The sequence below is a fragment of the Corvus brachyrhynchos genome, unplaced genomic scaffold (assembly GCF_000691975.1).
Source record: "Corvus brachyrhynchos isolate BGI_N302 unplaced genomic scaffold, ASM69197v1 scaffold213, whole genome shotgun sequence".
In the NCBI taxonomy this organism is placed as follows: Eukaryota; Metazoa; Chordata; class Aves; order Passeriformes; family Corvidae; genus Corvus; species Corvus brachyrhynchos.
Genome location: NW_008237233.1, coordinates 948,219 through 971,421, shown reverse-complemented (window position 1 = coordinate 971,421; position 23,203 = coordinate 948,219). Strand labels below are relative to the sequence as shown.

Below are 23,203 nucleotides of genomic sequence, written 5' to 3'. Positions count from 1 at the left end.
AGTCTATTTCTCTTTCTCTCTCCCTAACACTCCTCAGCCTTCCCAGTTCTTCCTTAAGCCCTGCCACCAGACAGAGCAGATCATTCACCTGCTCACACCACACACCGGTGTCTTCTGGTACTGCCCCCAGGCTCAGACACTCCCTGCAGCCAGGGGTCTGGACAACTGTGTCCTTGGGGTACTCTGCTTGGGTTAGCACACTTTTGCTGGCAGCAGCAGCAATGACTTTTGACCATTTGTAACCCATTGCTGGATCTAGTCAAGTTGGGGGAAAAACACCCCAAAAAACACAACCAAAACACACCCATCTAACATACCACCCACCGCCAGGAGAACAACTGCACCCCTCCTGTGCAAACCGCTGAGCAAACTGCCGTGCCACGCCCCTGTTTGCCTGGTCTGGGTCACCAGGCTCCCCAGAGCCGTTTAAATCTCCTGCAAATGGTCCTGGCACACCCCTTGATCGCCTGAGTGGCTGTTTCCCTGAGGCTCTTTAATGGAAAGAGATGTCATTCATTTGGGGGAAGAAACTTAAAAATCTTAAATTCATCTGTGTTGCTAGCAGCAGTACAGTCATCCTCTTTGTCAAATTTTTTTGACCATTTTATCTGGAATTTACACTCAGAAGTAATAGCTTGGGGGAGATAGATTCCGTTACACTCTGCTGCCTAACTGCTACCCAACATCTTGGGAAAAAACCCTGAAGAGTTCAACCTATGAGGAGCATGACTCTGTTAGCAGCCTCAACAGCCTAAGCCCCAAAATACCAGGCAGGAAGCAAGGGATCTAAATTCTAAACTCGACTTCTGAAGGAGCTTTCCAGATTGCAGCTGGTTTACTAATATGTTGCAGCAATCACAAATTAAAGTAAATTTTTCTTAGAACTATAGAATTATTTAGGTTGGAAATGACCTCTTGCATTTATAGGCACTAAGAGTAATGGGCTTACTAAGAAAACATGCTAAAGGGAATTCTTGGCTGTCTTTAATCCCCTTAAATGAGGGGCTGGTGTGCTCCTTGTGAGATTTATGACTTCTGTACTAGATCATCACTATATGAGTAACAAAAATCCTGCATGCAGCTAAATCAATTATGTATCCCTACCTAGCAAACTGCCGTAACAGATTAAATCTAGTCTTATTTTTTTTAAAACCTCAGCCAAAGAAAATGAAGACAGAGAAGGATGGAGAACCTCTCAGTTTTTCTGCTCCACACACATTGATGGTTATATTTAACAATAATAAAACGAGATTTTAGCACATAAAAATAAGCAGATTTTAAAATACAATTGCAGGGAAAAAGAAGTATGTTGATGAAAAAAAATGCTGTAGAATGGAAAATGCAACAAAAACTGAAGAAAAAAAATATATGCAAAAGCTAAGAAAATATTTTGCTGAATTTGAATCAATTAAGATACAGATAATTGTTCAGAACTGGTCATTTACTGTAGTCATAAGAATGTGTTTTGAAAGTAAAAATAGTTTAGCTTGGTTAAGGGTTTACTTTGAACTTGAGGCAAATGCTTTCTGATGCCTTTCAGCTTTTTTGGCTTGTTGAAGATGTGATGATATAGATTACTAGATTTAAATGAATCTTTTAAGTAACAAATTGCTTTATTTTTAGAGTGATAGGGATATTATTCATTTCTCTTGACATTTCCACGTAGGTATGAAGAATATTAAAAAAAAAAAGAAAAAGGAGAGAACATGTATAGTTGTTTAAATATCACTAAATAATTTTTGAAATATTTAGAAACAATACTTTTAGCAATTATTTCTTTCACTCATCTCTTACAAATACTGGTAGCTGAACAAATAATCAGTCTCAATAGAGGATAAAAGATCTGCCTTAATTACCCAAATTCCTGCCCTGAGTGAGGTGTGAAAGCTCACGGTTAACTCTAATTAACTCTTAGATTTAGCAGTGTTTTCCTTGGTGGCTTAACTTTCCTAGGGTTCTTTTCCCAGGAACTACTTACTGGTAGGAAAGGGGCCTTTTCCATTTTTGTTCTGTTCATGTTTACAATTAATTAGTGAAATGAAAAGCGGTGTCATTCTTTCTGACTACTGCTATAATAGATTTTTATGCCCAACACAGATGAAATGGGAGATTGGCATTTAGAAGATTTAGCTATCTGCTAAAACAGTGCTACCCAACAGGAGGCATTTTTTATGTAATTGTTTCTAAAAACATTTTTTGGATACAGTAATATGAACACTGAACAGTTACCTTTGCCTTATATATAACTATTATGACAATCACCCATTTCGTGCAGAAAATTACACCAAAAAACACTTTTCAAAAATGGTTTGTTTACATCATGAAATTATTTTAGGTCCCAAGCCTATGGGAACATTAAATACATGTTAGTATTTGAGATAAACTCATGAGTGATCTCAGTGTCAACCAAAATGGACATACTCTCTGTAAGGTTTGTTTGTTTGGTTTTTATTAAGTGATCTGCACCTTTGAGAGATATCTGCTGGATATATAGCACAGTTTATTAGCCTAAGCTTAAATTTTCCTTCTTTTTTTTTCTTTTTTCTTCTTTTTTCATTGTCATTTCTATGTAGGTTTTACTTTGGCTATCATCTCCCACCTTTTCTGCACCAGGTGTGCCATGTTTGCCGCTAAACTTCTCACTCATATGATGGTTGCTTGTTTGGGTACTCAGGTAAGAAAAAAGGCTGAAGTCTCAAAATGTGGAGTGAGTACATGTTTGCTTTTCTTTTCTTCACTTTCATGGGCATGTCTGAACAGACCTGAAGTCTGAACATTTTGGGAAAATGTAAAGTTTCAACATACGACACTTAAAATCAATCCAATATTCATATTCTGTGTTGGGAATTCAACTGGAATTACACACTGTCTGAGAATATTTAATGAGAACCGATGGATGATGCAGCAATGTGAGAAGATAGTCCCATGTATAGAATGCTGTGGTCAATTCTAACTTCTGAAGGATTTTGAAAGTTGTCTTATGTTTGGGCCCACAGGCTTTTCTGTCTGTGACCTGTTTTTTGTTTAAATACACTGCATTTTAACTTTTATATGTAATTCTGATCTGTGAAGAATAATTCCTGAGAATATTTCCATGTGGTGTGTAAATGTAATAATTTTAATTATAGAGGTACAGTTTGTATGGTTCTAAGTAATTTTGTCATTCATCCTCAATACTTGAAATACATGGCTCTCCTAATCTCTTTTTCTTTTGCCATGCAGTGATTTTGAAAGTTTAGAACAAAATTTTTGAAAGAGGATTTTAGCGGGGTAACTGCTTAACTAGTGAGCAAGTTTGGAGAGGAAGTAAAGACAGTTTGGCAGCAGCTGTCAAAGAAAAGAAAGTGGCTTTAAGGCAGAGTGAAAAGAGAGTGTTTGACAAGGGAGAACTGAACTACTGTGCTAGGTGTTCTGAACAGGTGGAAGAAAATCTTTATAGAGTTGTGTTGTGATATGTTGGCCTATTGTGAACTAGCCTGATTAGGAAGCTAAAATTTAACAGAAAACTCTACGTAGATGGTGTATGTACAGCTGTACCCACATACAAGCATTTGGTCACTATATATGTGATTAGAAATTTACAATGTAATTAAAAATGTTGTGGGTTTGCTGACTATTGACTCTGTATGAGAGGAGCTATTTAAGACAGTTTTAAATGAGAACTTACTACTTAAAAATCAGCACTTAATAATTCATAGTTTAAATACAAAGAAAATGTTAGTATTTTTTATTTCTATCTTCTAATCTTTAGGCAGCACTAGACACCGGATTTGTAACTATTAGCTCTCTAGCCACTCTACAGAATGAAGGAAGCTGATCTTTCTCCATTTGTTTATATTTTTACCAGAAAAAAAAATAAAACCGGGAAGTTTTTCACGGTAGCTCCTCTGTTTTATACATCCATAAATAATTAGTTTTCATCTTGTATCTGCGCGAGGTGTTTATTAGGTTTGTACTTCAGGGGTTCTTTTTAAATTGCTACCAGTGCACTAGTTACTCATGTCTGTAGATGGCAGTCAAACCTTTTCAGCACGTTGCTCAGGAACTTGCTGTTCCAAGGCTGTGCCTGCTTTGTAGTTGCTCACAATAGTTCATTTCTCTGTCAGTGATGGGGAATGGTGATTCGCAACATTCAACCTTCATTTCGTTCTTGGTGTGTCCAGGGCTGCCAGAATTAATGGAGCACTTGTAAAGCATTCAAGAGTGGATGTTTCACCATGTGTTAAATGAAACTCATTGGAAAAACATAAAAGACTAGGATATTTGCGAAATATTTTTTATTCCTTTTGAACGTAAGTTCATTTAACAATATCCTAAATGCATGAAGGAAAAAATTACTGGGCTGAGATTTTTAGTTTTGAAGTAAATTTAGGTGAATTTTTGAGTATGCAAAAAATTAAAGTTAAGAGAACATACTTCACAGTGTCTCAATACTGTCATAGTAGTCAATAAAATTCTTTTTTCAGAGCTATAAACCTCGATTACAAACTTAATAGGAACCATTGGGATGGCTACTGTGCTTTGCCTGAGAATTCCCAGACAGAATGCATGAATAAGCACTTTATACATGACTTTTTTGTATATACTCAGCTTGATGCATCTCGTCCACATTAAATTTCAGGGGCCATTTCCACAGTACATGCTCAGTATTACAAATACATGAATTTATGCTAAATTCTCTATTTAGACTTTTTGTGAGTGCACTATTGAGCAGCTTTTCATATATGCAGTAGCCACTTCTCTGGAATATTTGATCATTCACAATCTGCTTATAGCAAGTATTGTGTACAAATGGGCTTCCATTCTTATGGCCAGCAAAGCAAAATTAAATTCTAGTGGTCAAATAGAAAAAAAAGGCATAGGGGAAACTGTGTCATCCTATTTTTATCAAACAAAAAATTAATGTTTTCTCATTTATCCAGTCCCCAAACTTCTTATGCACTACTATGATGCACTTAGCATCATCACCTGTCACTGCAATAACTACTGAACTGCCAGGCCAAGTTGATCCTACCACTGATTTTGATAGAAATGCATGATGAAGAATTATACTTACTCTGTTTAAATATTTGAAAATTGTGTGTTATTCAACCTGAGCAAAAATACAAACATACATGTCAGTTATATTTTTCAAGAAGCAATAGTGCATACCATCTTCTTTTTAAAAAAATCGTTATTTTATAAACTGCAGCCTTGGTAGAATCGTGGCTTTATTATTTGGACTTATTCAGATTTGGACAATTTTGCCAGAAGATAAATTTTAAAGGTGTGATAAAATCTCCAAGAGGTCATGAAGGAGCAGGATATGTATGAATGAATTAATGAATGATCATCCAGCCTGTAGCTTCTGCCATCCTATAAAAGTGAAATCTCTACAGAAACACTGAAATGGTGCTTCTACTGTACTGTTTTTAATCTTAACTCTTCCAAAATAAGGAAATTCTTATTTTCCCCTATAGATAATCAAAGCCCAAAAGAAATTGACCTATATACCTGGATAGGGGGAGCTTGCAAAGCATGTTCCAAAATGAGGGGTGTAGAGTGATTCGCTGTACCATCCACCAGAGGGGTATCTCGTGGCAGTGAGTGACTGAGTGCCTGCCTCTCTCCTGGCAGTAGACAGAAGTTTTCCTTTTAATTCAGTCTTCCCTTACGGTAAGCCTGAGCCTTTTAGTCAGCTGCTGGGAAATACTAGTTAAAGGACTGTTTCTGAAGAAGCTGGGAGGGTACAGAGCTTCACTAAACTCCAGGTCTATACGAAATATGAAACTTCATGGCATAGGAAACAATGAATATTTTTATGCATTACTTTAAAGTTAAAGCCCAGTTTCCCAGAATGAGGGAATTTGCTTCTTTGTCTTCGAGGCCTGAGATTTGCTGCTCTAACCTGACAGCAGCTAATAATGCTGGTGAGATACCATCAGCATTTACTCATAAGATTTGAGAGAACACAGAGGAAACACAAAAGAACTGTATACAGTGATCCAGAAGACGTGTACATTTTAGAAATTTGATTCCATGCTAATGTGTTTCATCCTGTTACTTTGTGATGTGAAGTATTTCAGTAAGAATTATGAGTGGTATATAGTCTTCTTCCACCCTTGATGTCAGTATTCCTATCTTTGGGATAATAAAGTCTAACATTTCTCATTTATAGAGGGAAAGATTCTACAGGTGTTACTAAGAATGGAAAGTAGAAAATATTTTCACTTCTATTGGAGTATTGGAACACACAGCTAGCTGAGACACTTGTTGGGTATGTCAGAAGGGAAAGGTGTGTCAGTAAAAATGTTGATGTGGGTAAGCTGCTCTCACCAGTTCCCTGAATAACATTTGTATGATCACAGTAAATAAATTTTAGTTGCTTTATAACAGTCATGCTGTTCCAGGGGATATGATGTATGTTCCCTAGTCCTATTGAAAACATGTTGCCATATCATACAACAGGTAGTGACTCTTGGAGTCTCACTTATTTTCTTTGTTACCATTGCAAGAATTAGGACCTAAACCTTTTCTCCCAGTGACTATCTTACTAGGTTTCAAATGGAATTATTTAATTATTTACTAGCTGATTTCAGTAATTCCCACCAAGCCAGAGCACAGTTCATGCAGCTTCTTTCAGAAGCAGTTTCAACCTAATCATAAGTAGAACTATTTGGGAATCGCATTTAAATAAAACACAATTTTGGAGTGGACTAATCTAAATTGAATGCTTTTAAAGTAAAGCAGTACATTTTGTCATAAATGAGGCTTTGTGGGCCAATCTCTATTACTCTGAGTTTCTCTTTTTGAGTCCACAACATCCAAGAAGAATCAGTCAAAGCTGGAGCTCATTTTAGTGGATTTTTAGTGGAAGCGATTGTAATCTATTTCAAGATTTCAATGACTTTATAAATTTTATTGATTATATATATATAAGCAGACATTTTATAGATAGATAGATTCATACATACATAGATCTCAAGGTGTCCTCAGGTGTTAGATAAGGTGTATGAGGTCCTTCAGAATCTGAGAGTCAGAAAATCCTTACCTCGAGAAGTGGGATACCCAATCATTAGAATATATATTATACACAATTAAACAGTGGGAAAAGACTGCTACCATAAAACAACAGCAGATCATTACCTGATCACCCGGATTTCTTTTGAGGAACTGGCTACTCGTAGAACTCCTTATTGCAGAATATTCCCCTTTCTCCAGCAGAGGGAGCCAATATGCCTGTGGAATTTCATCAGGTGCCAAGCTGCCGCGGCTCCAAGAGATTTGATATGAACATGATGCCGTTTGTGGATACTTACAGCTAAAGCTCAGGCAAAAGTAAAAGGCTCTGGAGATGTTCTAAGAGTTTATCTTTACGGTCTCAGTCTAGGGAGTGTGGACATGTAGAAGCAGCTGAAAAACCTCTATCCCATGAAGAGAAGGTAGTAGTCAGGGCCAGGTGAATGAGTGTAAGAAATAAATCAGAAATATTCAATTTAAATTTTATGTTATTTGTTTTCATCTGCCAACACAGGATTTTGGTCTTTCACTGATAATGTAGCACTATGGAAGTGCCCATATATTTTTACTTTTGCTACTTGTAGGGATTTTACTTCTACCACCCTTGTTCGCTTTTCTCATGTAGTGTTAATGCACAGGCTGTTACTTTTTTTACAGATTACCTCCTAGGGTTTGCCAAAACTCAGATATATGAGCAATGCTGCAACATATGTTAGAATGCTGCTACATTACCTCACACCTCCTGTCCTCACTGCAAACAGTCAAATGTTCTGTTTTTCACTTTAAAGTATGAGATTTCTATCAGCTAATGCCTTCCAGCTCCTTTTTATTATACTCTATTTTTTCCCAAAATCACAAGCAGTTGGGGACCACACACAGAGAGGAACAGATAGAAACATCCCAGGTTGCCTATTCACTGCTATTCTTGGTGTCTTACTGTGAAACAGGTTATACTGTTGCCTCTCTCTCTTTCATGCTTCATTGTAAATTTTCAATGCTTTCTCCCATTTTCTGCCTTCTTTCTTCATCTGCCTTTGTTTTGTCCTCTCATGTGTGCCATTCTGCTTTAATAAAAAAAGTAGTTATCTATTACTTCTCCTAATTAGCAAATCTCCTGTTGCTCTTTTCCCTGCTGAAGGCTTTCCTCAAACCTGCCTTGATGGAGAGAAGGACTATAGCAGTTGCTGTTACCCATAAATTCAGGCCATAGCAACAGCTGTGCTGTGTTAATCTGAAGTTTTCAAAGCATTCTTAATGTAGCTTATCTTTTGGAGGACAAGTCTATAGGGTTTTATGAACAATAGCACTTGAGTAGTTTTCCTTTACAGCTAATTAAAATTATACTAACCCTTGAATCTCTAAGTTCTGTTCTTTCTCCACTACTGTCACTTTGCTTGCTTCCACCTGCAAGAAAGTTTTAAAGGGGTCTTTTTTTCCCATTTTTGACAGTTTTCTCATGACCTATTTCATAACTTTCAGGCAGCTAATGTTCCATACACAGTAGATTAACAAGGCCTTTTCAGGACTTAATTGGATTAATTATTTGTATGCATGAAACCAGAGCCTGACCTTGCCAGATCCATATGGCAAGTTTAGTTTTAAGTGTTCTGGGGTTCTGATTGCTTTTGAAAATAATTGAATAATATGATTGTCATAAATACCAGCTTACTAATGATTGTGGTTAACTATGATTAAATGCTTTTTAATAATGCTTAATTTAATAATGCTTAATTAAGTAATTTTTGATTGTTTAGTCAGTAGGCTATGGTTGAATTTTATATGCTGGTAGATCTGATTTTGTTCATTATGTCATTTTTCTCTGTTGGTATAGAAAGCGTCATTTGAAAATGACATTATAGAGATTTATAAGAATTAAACAAACAGGTTATAACATGAAAGATTTTTTTTTTATTGTCCCATGTCAATCTTTTTAAAATATAATTTGAAAGAAAGACACTAATACTGATGTAGATCTGATTAGATTCTGAAAAATTCCCATGAAAACCATAAATCCTGGGAATGGCAGTGAATAATGAGTGAAATGGTTAACAAAGAGTTTGAATAACAAAGAGTATATTAGCCAGAGGGAGAAAGCAGGAACTTATATGTTCATATGCCGAAAAAAACCCCAAACCATGTTCAGTCATGAAAAAAGGCTTAGCAAATCAGGATGGTTGATCATGTGCTATATTTCCATGTTTCCACTTAAAAAAAAATTAAGAAACCAGGAAGCTTATTTTGGGCAAGGATAGATGAATGAATAGAAATCAACTAAGCACAAGGCATGTGCATCATTAGAAATTAACTTCTATAGTTGAAGTATTTGCTGGAAATAGTAGAATTTTATGTGGGTCTCAGAGACCAGAGATGGGAGAAAGTGTACAGGAGATAATTAACTACATTGTTTTACTTCACAGCTGAGATGGGATAGGAATCTTCCCTTAGTCAATAATTGTGGATCAGCTGGCAAGAAGTAGCTTGGAAAGCACAGGAATTCAAAGTCTAAAGATTGTCTATCTGTGAGTAAACAAACAGAATTGAATCAAATGAGCACCTAGCATTGCATTTACCCAGGATACAAAATGTCTGCTCCACTCAGAGGATAAATATTTTGATGAAAATTGTTAGCACTTTCCCCCCCATCTCCCCAGTATTTATCCCTGGTCCTTGCAGTGTCCAAAGAACTTGCATTTTATTGTATCCTGCAGTATTTTTGGACAGATGCTGCTCTAGTCTGGGTTATGGTAGAGAGCTGCATGTTCCAGGCAGTCCAAGCACAGGTCTTCCACCATTGTGGAGAAGCAGGTGGGAAAAAAGGGACATACAAATGTTTTCACTGTTACACAAGGTTGAGTGGCACCTCTTTATGCAAGCTTTTAGGCTTCTTGTGCGCTACAGTATCCAGGCTCAAAATCAGGAAAACTCAGCCTTGAAAGTAAGTTAGTAAATAATTTGTGGTTTTGAGACCAAAAGAAAAATAAAAAACCACAAAAACAACACCAAAAACCCCCCAAAAAAACAACAACAAAAAACCACAACAACAACAAAAAAACCCAAAACAAAACCAAAAACAGCAGCAACAACAGAACAACAAAAAAACCAAAACACTGCCCCCCACCCCCAAAAAACAAACAACCCCATTAACTGCAATAACAGAAGCCTTGCTTTGGGACAGGTGACCTTTTATTTCTTTTTAATGTGTTCCCACAGTGCAAAAAAAGTTGGGAAGAGAGGGATCAAGTAGGCATACAGTATACATACATCCCATGGAGATGCATCAGTCCTCTAAACCTTATATACAGAAGTTTTTTTGTCTTCCCACCATGTCTTTCATAGGTGTGCATGACTCAGCACGACATAAATGAGAGGCAGATAGAGAAATATATAACTGAAAAGTACATCTACAGACCTGTATGTTCTATGTAAATTCATAATTAAAACTGGCCTATAGTTACTGCTATTTGTTACTTCTGAAGTATTTTTAAAATATTGCAAATTGTGCTTGAGTATAATCTGTGATCAAGATACAGCAGTGTACTTGCGGACAACTGGAGACGGTTACATGAACATTTTCAAAAGGTCTGCGTTGGAGATAAAAGACAGAGCTCTGTAACAAAATCTATCCTCACGTTTAACTGTGCTCTTCAGTTGTCACAGATCCTTGCAGCCACTCACGTCTGAGCAGAGTTTTGGGTAGATGGGTGGTTAATGTTTCCTAAACCCTCATCTGAACATTTGCCAAGTCATTAACTTACAGTGATACACATTGTCCTACCCTTGACATGGGACAGGTTAAAGCAATATCCATATGTTAATCTTTATATTTTGTATAAACCTGTACCTTGCCTTTTACTTTACACAGACTGATATTTGGCATTAGCATGTTACAGCTAATTGCTAACTTCTAGCTGAGGCCAGATGTGATGGCAGCTAATCTTGTCAGAATAATTATTAGTCTGGGCATCTCAGCTTCCCACCTTTGAAGAACAAAAGCTTTCAGGATATATTTGATAGTAAATGCTATCAATTGTTAAAATATATTTTGTTATCATCGGACTGATTTCTTAAAGTCTTGTGTAAATGTAGTTTCACTGGAAAAGGAATGGAATAGAAGCAAAGAAGGAAGTTGGATGAAAAGGCATTCACCATGTGATTAGTAAGACTAAACCATTAGCTCTTCAGTCACCTTCTGTGTTAAAAAATTCTTTACATTAGTGATCAAAAGGTCGCACTTACCTTACTCTAACTGTATGAAATGTTTCTCTCTAATGTGTTCTTGGTTGCATTTTTTTATTAGTTTTAAATGAAGTTAGCTTTGACACCTTTGGCATTTAGACTGTTACTCGGTCTCTGTTCTGTGTCCGTATGCTCAGTACTGCAAAAAGATAAAATCAAAGGTGAACTTGCTCTTAATTGCAATAACAGATGATTCCTGACATAGGAAGCAAATGTAAGGCTATGTTAATTTTCTCTTTAGAAGCATTAATGGAAAACTGGTCTTTTTATCACAAATACAAATAAGAAGTCCGTCCTTAGAAACCCAGTAATAGCTGCAGACTGAATCTGTGTCCAAGCTTGGGTGGCTCTGGCTGGAAGCAGAAGTCACTGGGAATGTCCCACCAAGCTCTCATTCTCTTGTTGCCTGGACGATTTTCCTTCAGATTTATAATGAACTTTTACTAAGCTCAGTCTAGTTTAGACATCCAGAAAGTATGTATTGAAGAATAATAAAATGTGATGAGACATCTCTGAAGATAGCTGTTCACAGCTTTTTGTTCTAAAATCCTGCTGCAGTGTGTGACACTCATCCACACACACAGAGCTGTCAGCTTTCACACAATGGTAGCTTTCACAACATTTGCTGAAGCTTTAGATCTTTCAGGCTTAATTTTTTTATTTTTATATTTAGACCGTTCTCTTTTGGAGGATGAAACACAGCATATCAGTTTTCCTATATAACCTTTCTGTCCAAAGACATGTATCTCCTTTTCCTCCAGCTTTCACAAGTGTCCTTATTTGCAAGTGTCCTTATTAAGCTTCACCCCAGGAAAAAGCATCTTCAAAAGATTCTTTGTCTGAAATGCTGACATGCACTGGAAAGACATGTATCTCCTTTTCCTGCTGCTTTCACAAGTGTCCTTATTTGCAAGTGTCCTTATTAAGCTTCACCCCAGGAAAAAGCATCTTCAAAAGATTCTTTGTCTGAAATGCTGACATGCACTGGTGTTATTACTGAGTTTGATAAATGTCAGATTCCAGTAGACAAGTCTGCTTACCAAAGGAAAAAAGGAGCACTTTATTTTTCAAACCTCTTAAATACTTACATGTTATCTTCAAAATGTTGCAATATTCTACAGGATGCTCCTAACATTTAGCTCTGTATAACACAACAGTTGTTCCCTTTTCAAAGTTGGTGCCTAATTAGTTAATATAGCTCTGCAAAACTGGAAACATTTTTTAAAAAGTAAAACCAAATAAATGTGAGTATTTCTCAGTAGTTTGTTGCCCACATAGTTCATAGTTGTATATGGGTTGCTCACTTGAAGCTTTATTCGTTTATAAACTGTTGCACTATTTGCGATGCTTACTGTATGTAATGATGTATTATTCATTATAAATAGAAATTTGAAGAAGAGAACTAACCTGAGGAATTTTTGGTATAAAGAATCCCCTTGCCATTTGCTCCAGGAGATTACTTTCCTGCGTGAACTTTTCACTGAACGTTGTATCATATTACCCTTTCAAAATATTCAAAGTTGTTGTGGGTTGTTGATTGAGATATAGACACAACAGATGACTCCAGCTTTGGAAGTCATCACTTGCCATCAGTGATGAAAACGTAAGTGTTGTAGCTTCACTTGGTTTATTTCATAATCCTGCACAAGAATCACCCACAAGAAGTTGTAGCAATGCTCTCCTAACATGCTAAATAATCCTAGGTATGTCTGTTGCTTAGCAGATCTGATATATCGTACAACCTTAGTCAAACACTGAGACAACACCAAACTATAAAAAATAAATGCTTTTTAAGACTTCATTTGTACTGTCCTAATTTTGAGCTGCTATACAGGTAAAAAATTGAAGGATTTGTAGCTATAGTAGATAGCTTTCAACCAAGATCCAATATTATGCATTCAAAACATCAGATGAATTTACTGCATTTATTTAAGGAGAGAGAAGCACAGTTTTTAAATGGTATTGAAGTTCTATGGAATAAAATAAATGAAAAGGGTCCTTGCAATTTAATTTTCAGCATTTTTAATCTGAAGCAAATGGAGTTAGGATGTTATCTAAACTCAGGCTTGTCATTCTGCTTCCTAATATTCTTTCATGCCCACTTGTCAAGACTTTCAACTAAGCATTGTACCTTTTCTTCTTCAAATGAAAGAGACAAATTCATGAGATTAAGAATATGTTCTTGTTTGATAACTACCAAGTAATATGCTTTCAATAATCTAGTAAATTGTGAGCTGCCCTTTATTCACTAATTAAGTGAGTTTTCTTAAGATGGAATGAGATAGATGGATTAATTGTGGTAACTTTCCCAAAATTAGTTATTTTCTAGGTCACATTGTTGAACATAATTTTTAATATGGCCAATGCTTTCTAACTAAGATTTGCAATGCTTTGTGTAGTAACATCCTGTGACAGACAGCACCATTCTGGAAAGTCAAGTGTTGCTGATAAATTAGAAATATTAGAAACTCGTCTCAGACTGTAAGTTTTCTTTTCCCTTCCTATCCCAGCAAGAATTCCCTGCACATCAGATGGAAATCTGGAGACTCAAACATTTTTCTTGTAATTTGCTTTTAGCCTCTGTTCAGCTGTGTGGTCAGTTCTATAGCATGATGGCCCTCACTTTCTCACAACCCATCAGATTAGTAGCAGTTGATACACTCTCAGATGATACAGAATTTTGAAAACTAATTCTGACTCTTCAGCAGGTCTAGAAATCTGTTAATAATAAGGAAAAGTTCTGCAGAATCTACTTTATCATTTGAAAAAGCAAAAAAAGCATGTCCTCTGTATTTAGAGTTGACTTTCCTTTCCTAGATGTACTGAGGTTTTTTCCTCACTAAACCCAAAGAAAGAACGAGTTTTTTGTTTATTTTAGAGGTTTGGGAATTGGTGTTTTGTGTTTCTTTGCTTTTCTTTCAGACTCTGTTGTTGGTATAGGTCATCATAGCACTTAGTGATTCTCAATTCACTTTGGGAATGGGAAACTGGTTCCCCTGTGTGATAAGATTGTCATAAATTTTGTCCTTGTCTTTATTTGTTATTGATGTTTTCACATTTCTGTATAAAATCATGAAAGTTGTAACTCCATGATTCTTGTCAGTGGACCACTTCTCTTTCTGTGCATTTTCTGGTGTTTATTCTAAAAACAAATCAGTCTGTGAAATTTCCTTCTCTCATGTGTTTTTTTGGTCCAGTGCTTAGCAGCATTTGAGGTGACTTAAGGAGAACTATGAACAGAGAGTGACCCAAATACAGCTGCTGAGTAGGTGTACATCAGGGTAGAAATTAACTGGCTGTTAATAGCCAAATCACAGAACAGAATTAAAGAATAATTAGGATGAGAGGACCTCTAGAGATCATGTGGTCCAGCTCCTTGCTCAGTACTCCCCATTCAAATGAGAGAATTCAGAGAGAGCTGTGTAGATTTCATTCTGATCAGACAAGTATATGCTAGGAAGCAGCTTGCTTCTTGCGATTCTAGTATTTCTGGGTGGATTTAAAATTCAAAATGGGATTTGGAGAGTTTTCTATTGATATCACTCAGATTGTTCCAAATTATAAATCAAAGCTTCTGATTGAAATGGATCATAATTAAGCAATAGCTAAATGCTCTAAGTAGTCTAAATAATAGCAGGTATTTTTCAAAATGCTACATGTAGTGATTACACTTGGAGATGGGGTTAAAGATAATTCTTGTGGTTTAGCTCTGCAGATCATATTGTTGCCTGCTGAATGTTAGAAAACACTTTTATTGGGTTGATTTTGATGGTTCTAATGAAGGTATTTATTGTATGAGCTATAATTCTGGGTGATAGCTTCACTTTGGTTTCAGAGATGTGTTCTTTTAACTTAAGTTTCATAGAATATAAAAACTTAGAGTTACCAGATACATTAACTTTTTAATATTACTTTCTAAGCTGTTTTCAAACAATTAAAGTGAAATAAAAAAACTTTCTCAGTCTAATAAAATGGCCAGATTAGCTGTGTGGGTGTATGTGTTTCTGAGATGGAAATGCTGAAATATTGTGCTAGAGATTCTTCTTACAAAGCAGGTTTGACTAAAGGCAAGACTACTGTATATCTCTCACAGAGTCCTTTAGAAGGCTAATCTCTACCTCCATTTAATCATCCAATCTGTTTCTCTATCACATGGCCTCTTTTGATGTGATCACTTGTTCCTCTCAAATTTAACTTTGATTTAGAATATCGATCAAGATGTTTAATGTTAGGTTAATTCCTGCAAATGAAATCCCACTTCATGTAAAATGAAGATATAGTTGATATTTTGCTAGCTCATTTATCATGCTTTTTTTGAGTCTATTGTGATCAGAATATTTTATTTATTTTACACAGAAAAGTGAAAAAAAGCAACACAGTGTGGTACAGTAAAAATAATCCTTTTGTTTATTAAAAGAATTAAAAAGCAAACAAGTTAAAAGAAATTATTGTATGCTTTATACATTGTGTTGAAGTTAGTAATAGGATCAAGAATAACACCTGAAAAGACTTCTGGTAAATCCAACTGTGTGCAGGAGAACCAAAGCTTTGTATGTGACAGCCAAGTTATACCATCTAGATGCTGCTGAAGTCTGTAAAGCCACCTTGCTATTCAGATTCTTTGTCCATAATTGCTCACAGAGAATGAAGACAACATTTCCTTATGCTGATCTTTGTTATAAACAACTACAAAAAGTTGTCAGCATGGTTACTAATTAATAAAATGTGAGTCGAGAACAAAATTCATTTTCCCATAATTAAGCACAAATTTAGTCTATATCTTTCACGTATTCCACTAACAAAATTTTACAGTAAGCTGTGTTAGCATAGACTTCCTGCTTTGTCTCTTTTGGGTATTTTGATTGGAGAGAGATGGAGCTGCCTGAGCATGTCTCAGAAGCTTTACCTTTTCAGCAACTGTTGCAGTTGCTGTCTTCAGTTCTGGGACCCTAACCTCTCCAGGCTCCCTTCCTGCAGTGAGAAAGTCTTCGTCACCATGAGAAGAGCTGAGTTAGACTCCTGCTTTGAATAGTTTTGTGAGGGACGCTATCCCTCTTCCTTGTCTACAGTACGATTATGTTTGCCGCATTGAATTTAGCTTTTCTAAAGGGAATTTCTCCAGTTCTCTGTAGTGGTGTCTTCATCCTGCTGGTATCAAAACAAAGCAGAACCTAATCAGCTTTTGGAGTGCTAAAGCATACAAACAGAAATGAGCAGTAGTCACAAAGTTGTCCAACAATAACAAGTATCTCCTTTCTTTGTTTAGTATGAACGAAGAAATTAAGGGGAAATAAAGGTAGCTTCTAAAATTTTATAAGAAGAAATATATAGTTTTGATCTAGACACCTAAAGATGGTGTAAGTGTGTTGGATCAGTAATTTAAATGTTAAGTAATAAATTACGGGATAAAACATCAAGACTCAAATTACATATAAGAAACTTCTTTACTAAAAAGGTTAGTTACTAGACTAAATGAAAGTCACTGGTTTGAGTAATGGAGTCAATACATTTCTTTTCTTTAGCTGTCCAGTTTTTTATCATTAAATCTTCTTTTAATTTCTTGAGAAGTAACAGTGTAGAAATATGTAGAATTTCTTTCAAAATCATTGGTTTTAATTTCTTTCCAAAAATGCATATATTTGAAAACAGAAAAGAAATTCCTTTCTCTTGACTGAACAAAACAACAGAAAAATTTGTTTTGGTTGGTTTGATATTGGTCTATTTTTCTAAGTGGCATCATGGGGTCTATATTATTACTTTCTTAAAGACTTAGATGATGAATGCTAAATTTTATTCATTTATAGCAAACGATGTGAAACTACATATGATAAACTGTTTAGGTCATATGTGAAAGTTATTACATGTGGCAAAAACTCATTGTAGGTTTTGTCTTTGGGTTGATAATTATTGTGAAATTCCACATAATACCATCCTGGTTCAGTCAGTTGGCCAAATTGCAGTCATTTCCAAGACAAGAAAAGTACAATAGTAATCTTTTATGACCACCTGATCTAATCAGAGGTAGACAAATGTGGGATTTTTCTTACAGAATAGAAATTAAATGGCTAGGCTGCAGTTTCCATAAAAGTTGGTCTCTCTCATTATTTCTGGCTTATTTATGTTTAGAATGTAATAAGAACTAAGAATAAGACGCTATTCAGTAACTTGTATTGCCGGAAATGATGACAGTGCTAAATAGATTTTCTTTTTGTAAAAAGGTCCAATTACTCCATTATTAATGACATTATTTAAGTACTCATTAAATGTGACATTATTTAATGGGTTCATGTTAGTTTAAAACCTTCATTAAAGGATTGCTGTGGGGAGCTTTGTAATCTGGTATTTTTCCGTCCTCCAGTGTTACATTTCCTACGGTCCCTATGAATTTGGGAACTTTTCATTTGAACTGTGAATGTGGGATCTCAGGTTGTTGATGAAGGTGAAGATTATGTAGATTTCAAATGATAGAAGAAACTGGAAACAATTAAGCTTCATCAGTTTCCGTTGTCCTCTTTGAAATTATTTTGTGATGTCATGGTGGTGTTTGTTTGTTTTGTGGGTCTTAATATCAGGTGGCAATTTCCTATCTTGATTAGTGTGTCCCATTAAATAGTACTAAGTTTCACAAGTGATCTATGGCGCAATACTATCCCAATGTGAGAAACAGGGCAACCAAGAACTTCTGCACTTAATTGTGAATGCATCTTCTACACTTCGTAGTTGTTAGGAACGAAGCATCAACATACAGTTGGAATTGCTGTTATTTGCCATTCACATCTAAATCTGTTTTCTGTTGTAATTTTTTGTAGTTAGCATTCTAATTATATCTAAAATTAAATTGATAATGAAGATATTACCAAAAGATTTTTTCCAAAGCTTAGAAAATTTGTCCTCTGATAATTTTTTTGAATTAAGAAGTATTTTTCATCTGACTAAGGTTTTATGTTTCCAAAGAGAGAGTTTACACCTACAGTCAATAGTCAATTTCGGTCACTTTTCCACTTACTGTAAGTTACTTTTTAAGTATGCTTATTAATTTAATCAGGCCTGCTTAGGAGTAAGTATCTCAAAATGTGAGAATCTAATTTTAGAATATGTTTCAGAACTGAGGTATCAATTATAGTACTGATGTTGGATGGATCTTGTATTAAGGATGCTTTGGGGATCTTCAGTGCATTGTCATTTCTCAATGTCATGGGTTAGCAAGCATAGTCCTGGAAGTGATGTTCTTGCAAAGGGGTGCTTACAGCTTCCTCTGTGACCTGACAGTAATGAGTACTTTGGACTAAACCACTACACTCAGGGATTGTCATATCAGTGAAAAATAAAGTATAAAAGTACAAAGTATGTAAAACTTTCCATATTTTAAGAGTGTGTCTAAACTGTACCGGACTAAAAACTGACCTCTCTTTGGGTACACACGTAGATATACATATATACATTCACGTGGAGATGTACATAGATATATAGGTATACATACACATAGGAAAAGTTAAGGAGAAAAGAGAGAGCAAAAGACAGGGACTAGCTAGATTGAATGTGTGTATATTTAAATAGATATTTTATTTTATCTTTTTTATTACATTATTTCCATATGGTGCCTCTCTTCCACCCTCCTGTTTTTAACTCAGATTTCTTCCTGAAATCTCACCTGTTCAGGAGACTGCTTATCATTTTTGTAAAACCAGCTGGTTATGAAGCATATCAGGTGTGTTCCAAGATGGATTTATATTGAAGAAATGTCATCTCCTACTTCTCGTACATGTGATTACACCTGCCATTGTTAATCTAGTGATTTAGCTTCTTGTAAGCCCTCCAGATTCATGAGGCACAGACCATTTTCCTCTGAATTCTCCTACTGTGATTCAGAGGCCAGAATAACTCTACTACTACCCTTTGCCAGGCAAAATTTGTTTCATAAGCAGAGAGACCAGTATGTTTTTTTCCACTGTAGCTAGTGGAATTTTCATTGTTTTCTGTTCTTCAGTCTTGATCAGCTACTGCTTAACAAGGGCTCGTATCACCCTTGTGCTCATTAAAGCCATCTCTCCATCCCCTCCTGTTTCCCACTCTTGTTACTCTGAAATACTGTATTTGTGTGATTCCTTCTTTCCTTTGTCCTTCAGCAGTCTCTCCATCTAAGCCCACTCCAATCCTTCATTGACTATTACCATCCATGACCTCTTCATATCTAGCCCTTATCTCTGAGGGAATGCTGGATGCTGTGATTTGACTTTCTGCTGTTTTCTCAAACAAGTCTTTCTCCTTCTGATACTTCCCCGCAGCTCCTCTTATTCCCCCCAGCAATCTCAACATTGCACTTCTTGCACTTAGCTAAGCCAATTAACTCTGTCATCTCCTTTTTATTTAAACAGTAGCCCTTTCTTTAAAGTCTTTAAATTCTGGTCACCAGTTGTTACTGGACACTGTAATCTCATTCTTTCATTCTGTGGGACTCCTTTTAATGTGCTCAAATACCTTAATACAAATACCTTCACTGTGGTGGTGAACATGAGAAACTTGTCTTCTGCATTCCCATGGAACATTACTGCAGGATGCCATTCAGGTCCAAACCCAGCTTTTGTCTTGTGGTAAACAAGTCCTCTTCTTTGAATTATCTCATTGGTTTGCATTAATTGTGCATATGAATGTTCCATACACAGTTCAGGCATGATTTGAATACCTAATAAACTCTGATGAGTGAAGATTAGAATGTCATGTAGTTTAAATTGATACACTGCAGGCAGGAGCAGTAGGGTAGAAGTTGGTTGAGACCTGAAGAGCAATCAGACTCGGAAATTTGGAAATAGTAAACAGTAGGAGTTTGAAGAGAGAGGATCAGCCAGTCATCTTTCCCCTAACTCTTCTACATTCAAGTGTTCCTTTTTTCAGAACTTTTTTTCCTCTTAACTATCACATTTGTTGTGGGAAAACATGAGGGAATGAGTAAGTTTTAACAGAACTAATACAACTCTCAGTTCTTTTTTAGAAGCTGTGAAGTTAAACACCAGAAGAGCTGTAAAATTTCCAGGATATTTTGATATGTAATACTTAGAATTAAGTATAAAATAATACATACTGTGTTTTCTGTTAATTTAACCTGCTTGCTTTTGATTATGAACCTTGTAGAAGTTTTAAAAATTTGAACACACTGATTTTGCCTGTTCAGTTCTTTGTTTAACCATATATCATATTGGTGACTTAAATAATATCATTGTCTGTTGATCGACATGGCTATGACTTAACAGAATTTTTTTATCTCAACTGCATAACCTTTAAAAATAGGGGCAGAAAAAATATGCAATCTAAGCCTAGAACTCTAGATAATGTATACCCAGGTACTTGCTGTAAAGCAGGTCCTCACATCTAATTTCTGAGCTGTATTATGTATTCTGACCTTCATTATGAAGTTTAATTTTTTTATAATGCTTTGCTTTATAACACAGTAAAAGGCAGAGAGCTCAAAGATCCCACTAATTAGCCCTGGTTTGGGCTTGAGAACTGGACAGCTGTGCTAGTGTAGCATTCAACTCAAACCAATTAGTTCTACCCAGAGGCAAGGCTTATTTGTGTCCATCTAGGCAAGATGTAACTTTTCTTCCTAATACCAGGTAGTATTTGTGTACTACTGCATTGCACTGCTGGGACATAATGGCCTTGCCTGTCAGGGCCCCATGTGCCGAACACCTTAGCAAGTGTGCATGTTTCATTAATACACTTTGACTCAAGTTTTGACATTCAGATTAGCAGTGTGGTGCATTATGAACATTTCTCCTCAGTCTCATATACTTTTTTGCCTGTTCTACACTAGCTTCCACCTTTGATTCTCATTGTCTACAGAACTACGCACAATTCATTTTTCCATTGGTAACAAAAAATTAGCAAGTTACATTATTACTTAGTAAATCAGATTGGACAATTTGATACTTAGGAAGGATCTAATGCCTGCTCCTCGGTATATGATGACATCCTTCTGTGAGAAATTTGACAATATTTACAAAAACAGCAGCTTGGAAAGAAATAAAACAACATATACTAATGACATTGCCAATGTCAGGAATTCATAATTTCTAAACTGTTGAGCCTCATTTATAGCAAATTGGGCTACTTCCCAATTTAATGTACAGTGAGACAGAAAAAAAAAGAAAAGAGTATATCTATCTCTATATTTGATGTTCGTATTTCAAGGTGTTTTAACAGTGAGATATAAAAGTCTTTTTGTGTATATGTTTGTATAGCTGAAATAAGAGTCATACTTCCAGTGTGTTTTTCCTTTTTGGTGGTGTTGTTTTCAATATACTGTACTGGCTGTGGTCAAGATGAAGTTAATGTTCTTGATAAAAGACTCTATAGTGCAGTGTTGATAACAAAGCAGTGTTCTGGCTGTTTCTGAAAAGGTCTTGTGTGATGTCATGGCTTTCTATTTTTCCCACTGCCTCCATGGCTAGTAGGCTGGTCGTGGGAAAGGATCTAGGAAGGGACAGCGGAAACAACTGACTGCAGGTGACCAAAGGGATATTCAGTACCATGTAACACCATATTTACAGATATAAACTGAGGGACAGGGGTTAGCCTTGCTTGGAGACTGGCCAGGCATCTTTCTGGCTGTGGGAGGTGATGCATGATTGCTTTTGTATGACTTGTTTGATTCCCTTTCCTTTGCTTACAAAATTGTCTTTATCATGATTAATTTTTCATTCGTATGAATATTATTCAGATTGCTTTAAAATCACCTAGTTAAAAGATAAGGAGGAAAGTATTTTAAAAATCTATACTAATTCTATAATTTTTATTATTTTAATTTTTCTACCATCTTGCAGTAGATATTTTGGTTAAAGAAAAACTATTTTTTAGGAAGAAGAGCAGCATGATAGTAAGGTTGTCTTTCTAAACACAGAGCTATAACATCACTGAAGTTCTGCAGGAACAAGCATTGGTCCTACGGAACTATTCCCGACAAAATAATAATTATCTTCTGGTGTCAAGTATATTATATTTCCTTTCTAGAAGTAAACAGTCTTCCTAGTGAAATTATAATGACGACTGTGAGTGGGTTTTATATATGCAATAAATCCTCTGACTAATGCTTTAATTTTTAGAAAAAAGGACTAAAAACTACCCTAATAAATTTATTATTATCATGTTTATGATTAATTTTTTATGTATCAGTGAATAAATCTACCTAAATACAGCTTTTTGAAATAACTTCAACAGAATTTTCTCACCAGATCTTTGACCAGTCACATTTGGACATGCACTTTGCAATACCCAGAAATATATTTTATATTTTAGTAAAGAAATCTGTAGTTTAGCAGTAAAGGCCACACACTCCTTTTACTCTTTATATTTCTGGAGTTTCAGATATTACACAAATGCCTCAATTTCCCTCAGTCTTCCTCTGCCCAAGGGTTATGAAATCTCTTCTCTGAATCACACTTACTTACAATGCAGGTGTTTCTTCTTGTTTTTCAAGGTCTACTTCTGCCTGAAAAGTAGAATACATGTAATTGTCCAGGATCTTTTTTCTCACCTTTATTAGTATTTTTACCTTTACTTTGCCTTGTTTAAATGTCTGTAAAGTTAACAAAATTATGTTTTTACTTGATGTAGTACGAGACGACAGAAATAAATTGCCATTCTGCTTTGCAAACTTGTCTATCAAAATATGGAATCGCAAAAACCGCAAATATATATCATATATAATAGGCGGATTTTCCTCATTAATTGTGAAACCTGCAAATAATTGCATAACTTCTTGATAGACATAGACTTAAAATGAACATAATGTTGATTTAGGAATTAGATTAAAAATAAGCCTTTCAGAGTATTTGAGGGGAAAAAGTCTCACTATTTTTTTTTCTTAATTTCTGGGTATTCATCTTCACTAAAAAATTTGAGCAGGCAGACATTTTCTGAAAACTCATTGTTTTATATTTAAAATTAAAAACTTTGATTTTTTTCTGGCCAA

General features: G+C 35.6%; 1 protein-coding gene across 1 annotated transcript in view; it reads left to right on the top strand.

Annotated features, from left to right (window-relative positions):
* The window catches only part of ADGRV1 (adhesion G protein-coupled receptor V1), a 269,849-nt gene that overhangs the window by 128,726 nt on the left and 117,920 nt on the right, over window positions 1-23,203 (top strand). Inside the window, 1 exon segment of the mRNA XM_017729530.1 lies at window positions 2,574-2,674. Coding sequence (XP_017585019.1) covers window positions 2,574-2,674 — 101 coding nt within the window.